The 6,000-nt window shown below is 46.8% G+C and overlaps 1 protein-coding gene across 3 annotated transcripts in view; it reads right to left on the bottom strand.

The window, feature by feature from the left end:
- Positions 1-595: 595 nt before the first annotated feature.
- ASB18 (ankyrin repeat and SOCS box containing 18) overlaps positions 596-6,000 on the bottom strand; it is a 73,203-nt gene continuing 67,798 nt past the window's right edge. For all 3 annotated transcript variants that reach the window (XM_086376682.1, XM_086376672.1, XM_086376661.1), the window contains 2 exons: positions 2,778-2,891; positions 596-919 (listed from right to left, as the gene is read on the bottom strand). In XM_086376682.1, the coding sequence (XP_086232808.1) occupies positions 734-919; positions 2,778-2,891 (300 nt within the window). In that variant the 3' untranslated portion in view covers positions 596-733. The remainder of the gene's footprint in view (positions 920-2,777; positions 2,892-6,000) is intronic.

Genomic DNA, 6,000 nt, shown 5'->3' with positions numbered 1-6,000 from the left:
TGGCTGAACCATCGTGGGCAGGGAGACCAACTCTGGGAAAAATACATACACCTTTTAGTTCAACCTCTGTGGAAAGGTAGTCCATGTGGTCATGTATGGATGTGAGAGTTGGACTATAAAGAAAGCTGAGCGTGGAAGAATTGATGCTTTTGAACTGTGGTGTTGGAGAAGACTCTTGAGAGTCCGTTGGACTGCAAGGAGATCCAACCAGTCCATCCTAAAGGAGATCAGTCCTGGGTGTTCATTGGAAGGACTGATGCTGAAGCTGAAACTCCAATACTTTGGCCACCTGATACAAAGAGCTGACTCATTGGAAAAGACCCTGATGCTGGGATGGATTGGGGGCAGGAGGAGAAGGGGATAACAGAGGATGAGATGGTTGGATGGCATCACCGACTCGATGGACATGAGTTTGAGTAAACTCCGGGAGTTGGTGATGGACAGGGAGGCCTGGCGTGCTGCAGTCCATGGCGTCGCAAAGAGGTGGACACGACTGAGCCACTGAACTGAACTGAACTGAACTGAACTGTGGAAAGGTACTTTGTGATACATGTGCTGTGACATTCAGTTTCAATTCTCACAAGCAACGCTGAGAGAGGCAGAAAGGGCTTTTATTGCAACTCCCCACCCAGGTGGAACCTGAAGCGGGGTGAGGTCTGTGCACTGTGTGGGTGGGAGGTCCCATCCAAGGCCCGTCAGAAGAGCACAGCGCCCTGGGCCACGCTGCTGGGTTTCAGTGCAGAACCCCCTCTGGCTCCAGAAGCAGGTAGTTTTGCAGGGACTCCGGCAAGGGCAACAGAGGTACGAGGGAAAAGCACTTTCTGCCAAACGATTTCCGGATGGCGCAGCGGCAGAGATGCTGCAGACAGCGGGGTGTGTGGGCCAAGGCGAAGAGGGACCGGTAGAAAGCCTGGTGCATCTGAAAGAAGGTGGGAAGTGTCAGTCTGGGCACGTGGAAGCAGCACACTTCCTTCTTTTTCCCAGAGAGAAGAGCCCTGATGACACGGGGAATCCTCTCATGGCTACTGATAGAGAGAGAGAGTGTGTGTGTGTGTGTCAGTCTCTCAGTCGTGTCCGATTCTTTGTGACCCCAAGGACTGCAGCGCACCAGGCTCCTCTGTCCATGGGATTTTCCAGGCAAGAATACTGGAGTGGGCTGCCATGCTCTCCTCCAGGGGATCTTCCTGACCCAGGGATTGAACCTGGGTCTCCTGCATCACAGGAAGATTCTTTACCATCTGAGCCACCAGATCCTACCCAAAGCAGGTCTGGGCACTTTTCTGTAGGGTGGCTCCTGCCCAGTCAGAGGGAAGTCTGTTTTGGGTGATCTCAGATAATATGGGTCATCTCCTCAAATTCCTAATCTGCACAGGGGGCTTCCCAGGCGGCACTAGTGGTAAGTTCAGTTCAGTCACTCAGTCGTGTCCGACTCTTCTCGACCCCATGAATCAGAGCACGCCAGGCCTCCCTGTCCATCACCAACTCCCGGAGTTCACTCAGACTCACGTCCATCGAGTCGGTGATGTCATCCAGCCATCTCATCCTCTGTCGTCCCCTTCTCCTCCTGCCCCCAATCCCTCTCAGCATCAGAGTCTTTTCCAATGAGTAAACTCTTCACATGCGGTGGCCAAAGTATTGGAGTTTCAGCTTTAGCATCATTCCTTCCAAAGAACACCCAGGACTGATCTCCTTTAGAATGGACAGGTTGGATCTCCTTGCAGTCCAAGGGACTCTCAAGAGTCTTCTCCAACACCACAGTTCAAAAGCATCAATTCTTCAGTGCTCAGCTTTCTTCACAGTCCAACTCTCACATCCATATATGACCACTGGAAAAACCATAGCCTTGACTAGACAAACCTTTGTTGGCAAAGTAATGTCTCTGCTTTTGAATATGCTATCTAGGTTGGTCATAACTTTTCTCCCAAGGAGTAAGCGTCTTTTAATTTCATGGCTGCAGTCACCATCTGCAGTGATTTTGGAGCCCAAAAAAATAAAGTCTGACACTGTTTCCCCATCTATTACCCATGAAGTGATGGGACAAGATGCCATGATCTTAGTTTTCTGAATGTTGAGCTTTAAGCCAACTTTTTCACTCTCTTCTTTCAAAGAATCTGCTAAAGAAGCCACTTGCCAATGCAGGAGACCTAAGAGATACAAGTTCAACCCCTGGATCAGAAAGATCCCCTGGAGGAGGGCATGGCCACCCACTCCAGTATTCTTGCCTGGAGAATCCCATGGACAGAGGAGCCTGGAGGGCTACAGTCTGTAGGGACGCACCGAGTCAGACACCGCTGAAGCAAATTAGCATGCATGTGTATAATCTGCACAGGACTCAAGTCAATAAAACATGAGGGGCCATTTTCTAGGGGCTTCTACAAAAAAAAAAAATTTCTTTCTTAATCAACAGTCACCTGTGGACTTTGTCATGTATGAATGCAGTGCCCGCAGCTGCTTCGGTCGTACCCTGAGATGTCAGAAGGTGAAGCGGACGCACAGGAGCCTGGATCTCCATGGCCCACCCTCCCTTGGACACTGGTTATGGAGCCCTGACCTTCCTAAGCCAGGGTGTCCTTGCAGCCCACAGCACCCCAACCATGGGCTGAGTCAATACTGAGCCTCCAGGAGAAAAACAGAAGCAGACATGCCCCCGGTTTGCCCTTCTCTTTCCTTCCCCAGATGTTTCATCCTTTCCTGGGTGTGAGTGCAAAACCCCACCTAGGAGAACAGAATTAAGACAACAGTCTGTACTAAGGAGGAAGAAGGGGCCGCCCCCTCACCTGAAACACTTCTTCGGGGATCACGTCCTTCCAGGACTCGGAGACGCGGAGCTGAGAGTAGGAGTTGAAAAGAACCTCAATGACCGTGGGGACTGCTGCGCAGCTCTTCAGCACCTGGTCGGAAACAGTGGGAGACACATTTTGAGTCCAGGTGGGAAAGGCTGGGGAGGTGGGAGCGGGTGCCTGCATCCCGCTTCAGCCACTTCCTGGCTGTGTGACAATCCCAGTAACAATACAATAAGGTCATGGTCAGGCCCCAGGCGGAGTGCATGGAGAAGCCCAGAGCAGTCTGGGCCAAGGAGTTCCCAGGGGGAATATGCTGATGCAGGCTCTCTGGTCTGGAAAGCTGTTCAGAAAAAAGGAATCAGAACGGCTGGGGGAAGTGGGGGATGGGGTGGGGAAGGAGTCTGCATAAGGATGGCATTCCCAATTTCTGGTTTCAGTTTTCTAATGTGTCACGAAGCTGGGGGAGAAGAGTTGCTTTGCTGTTGAATTTTTTTTCTCCCCTTGGCCTTTCTGGTTTACTTTTGTAGTCCCTACTGGCCAAGGGTGCTTGTTTTCTAATTTGCAAATTCTGCAATTCAGGTCCATTGGCTTCATCATAAAGACGGAAAGTGTTTGCTTTTTAAAAGTAGAAATCTTTTGTTGTCATCATGGAGAAGTTTGAAAGTACACAAAAGTAGACTGAACAGTAGGGTAAACCCTCGTGTACCCACCATCAGCTCATGGCCCATCCTGCCCTTGCCACATTTCCAGTCCCCTCTCCCTCATGTTATTTTAAAGCAAATTCAATGTAGCCTGTTATGTCATCTATAAATATTCGTGCTGTCTCTTAAAGGACGTTTAGAAGAAACACAAATGCAGAATCATTGTAACAGCTGAGAAATTAACAATAGTTCCTGACTGCGTGCATGCTAAGTCACTTCAGGCATGTCTGACTCTGTCGATTCTCTAGACTACAGCCCACCAGGCCCCTCTGTCCATGGGATTCTCCAGGCAAGAATACTGGAGTGGGTTGCCGTGCCCTCCTTCAGGGGATCTTCCCGACCCAGGAATCCAACCTGTATCCATCTATTCTGCATTGACAGATGGATCCTTTACCACTAGCACCGTGTGGGAAGCCGGTTTCTTAGTGTCATCTAATATATACTCTATGTTTAAATTCACAAGTTTCTCTTAAATGCCATTATATCAAAACAATCATTTGTTTGCTTGAATAAGAGTTCAGATAAGCCCAACACCTTTACACTGGTTGATACGACGTATTTTCAGATCTCTCTTTTTTGTTTTGTGTGATTTATTTGTTGAAGAAACTGGGTTATTCGTCCTGTGGAGTTTCTCACTGTTGGGATTTTGCTGATTGTATCCCTGTGGGATGCCGCTTTTTCTCTGCTTTCTGTAAATTAGTAGTTGGATTTAGAAGCGTGATGGAATTCAGATTTGATTTTGGGGAAATCCCATGGACAGAGGAGCCTGGTGGGCTATAGTCCATGGAGTTGCAAGAGTCAAGACGTGGCTTAGCAACTAAACGACAACTGGGCAACTTCATTATTCTGTTTCTGAGGTTTGGGATTTACCAAGTGCTGTGAAACTGTTCTGTTTCTGTCTCAGTTGAGAAAACTGAGGTTATGCCATTTTTTTCTGAGGTCAGGCACCAGATAGCTGCAGTAGACAACAGTCAGAACCAATGACAAGCCTGGCCAGCATCCTGCTCACGGGCTCCTGAACACACTCAAGGCAGTTGCTCCCTTTACACCTGCCTGGCTTCTTTTGGGCTTCCCTGCTGGCTCAGTCGGTGAAGAATCTGCCTCCAGTACAGTAGAACCAGGTTCGATCCCTGGGTTGGGAAGATCCCCTGGAGGAGGAAATGGAAACCCACTCCAGTATTCTTGCCTGGGAAATCCCACTGACAGGAGGCTGGACGGGTACAGTCCAGGGGTGGCAAAAGTCAGACACTTACTGACTAAACCACTACCTGTCTTCTTTCAGATGTAATACCCCTTTAAGATACAGTCAGACACTTACTGACTAAACCACTACCTGTCTTCTTTCAGATGTAATACCCCTTTAAGATACAGTCAGACACTTACTGACTAAACCACTACCTATCTTCTTTCAGATGTAATACCCCTTTAAGATACAGAAAGTGAGAGTGTCAGTCGCTCAGTCACGTCCAGCTCTTCAGGACCCCATGGACCCGCCAGGCTCATCTGTCCATGGGATTCTCCAGACAAGAATACTGGAGTGCGTTGCCGTGCCCTCCTCCAGGGGATCTTCCTGACCCAGGGATCGAATGTAGGCCTCCCTCATTGCAGGCAGATTCTTTACCACCTGAGCCACAGGGAAGCCCAAGCAAGATTTTAAAATTTCAGATTTCTCTTTTTCCGAGATAACCCCTATCAACATTTTGTATATACTAAGGTTTTATGTATTTAGAAAGGAATTAGTATTATTTATGTATTTAGAAAGGAATAAAAGACAAAAATGAGCTAGTGATTTGCATACTATTTTGAAACTTGACTTTTCATCAAAATAGATTGTGAACAATTCAAAAATTACAAATGAGCATTTAAACATTATTTTTAGTGGCCATATAATTTTGTATGAATGTATCATAATGAATTCAATGAGCTAACTATTATAAGTTGTAATATTTTTTTTATCTTATCAACAATGAATACCTCTGAATATAATTTCTCTGTGTCCAACCTTTCTTATTTAGATTGCTTATACTGAATTGCTGGAAGGAGAACTGCAAATCAATGAGTGTGTATACTTTTTTCCCCCTTTTTAATGTTTATTATTTTTCTCCATAGTTTTTATTTATTTAATTGGAGGCTAATTACTTTACAATATTGTGGTGGTTTTTGCCATACATTGACATGAATCAGCCATGGGTATACATGTGTCCCCCATCCTGAACCCTGCTCCCACCTCCCTCCGCATCCCATCCCTCTGGGTCATCCCAGTGCACCAGCCCTGAGAGCCCTGTCTCATGCATCGAACCTGGACCGGTGATCTGTTTCACATATGGTAATATACATGTTTCAACGCTATTCTCTCAAATCATCCCACCCTTGCCTTCTCACACAGAGTCCAAAAATCTATTCTTTATATCTGTGTCTCTTTTGCTCCCTTGCATATAGGGTCATCATTACCATCTTTCTAAATTTATATATATATATATATATATATATATGTTAATATACTGTATTGGTGTTTT

The sequence above is a fragment of the Bos grunniens genome, chromosome 3 (assembly GCF_055505025.1).
Source record: "Bos grunniens cultivar Pamir isolate PY7600 chromosome 3, Bosgru_T2T1.0, whole genome shotgun sequence".
Taxonomy (NCBI): Eukaryota; Metazoa; Chordata; class Mammalia; order Artiodactyla; family Bovidae; genus Bos; species Bos grunniens.
This window is presented reverse-complemented; position numbering and strand designations above follow the sequence as displayed.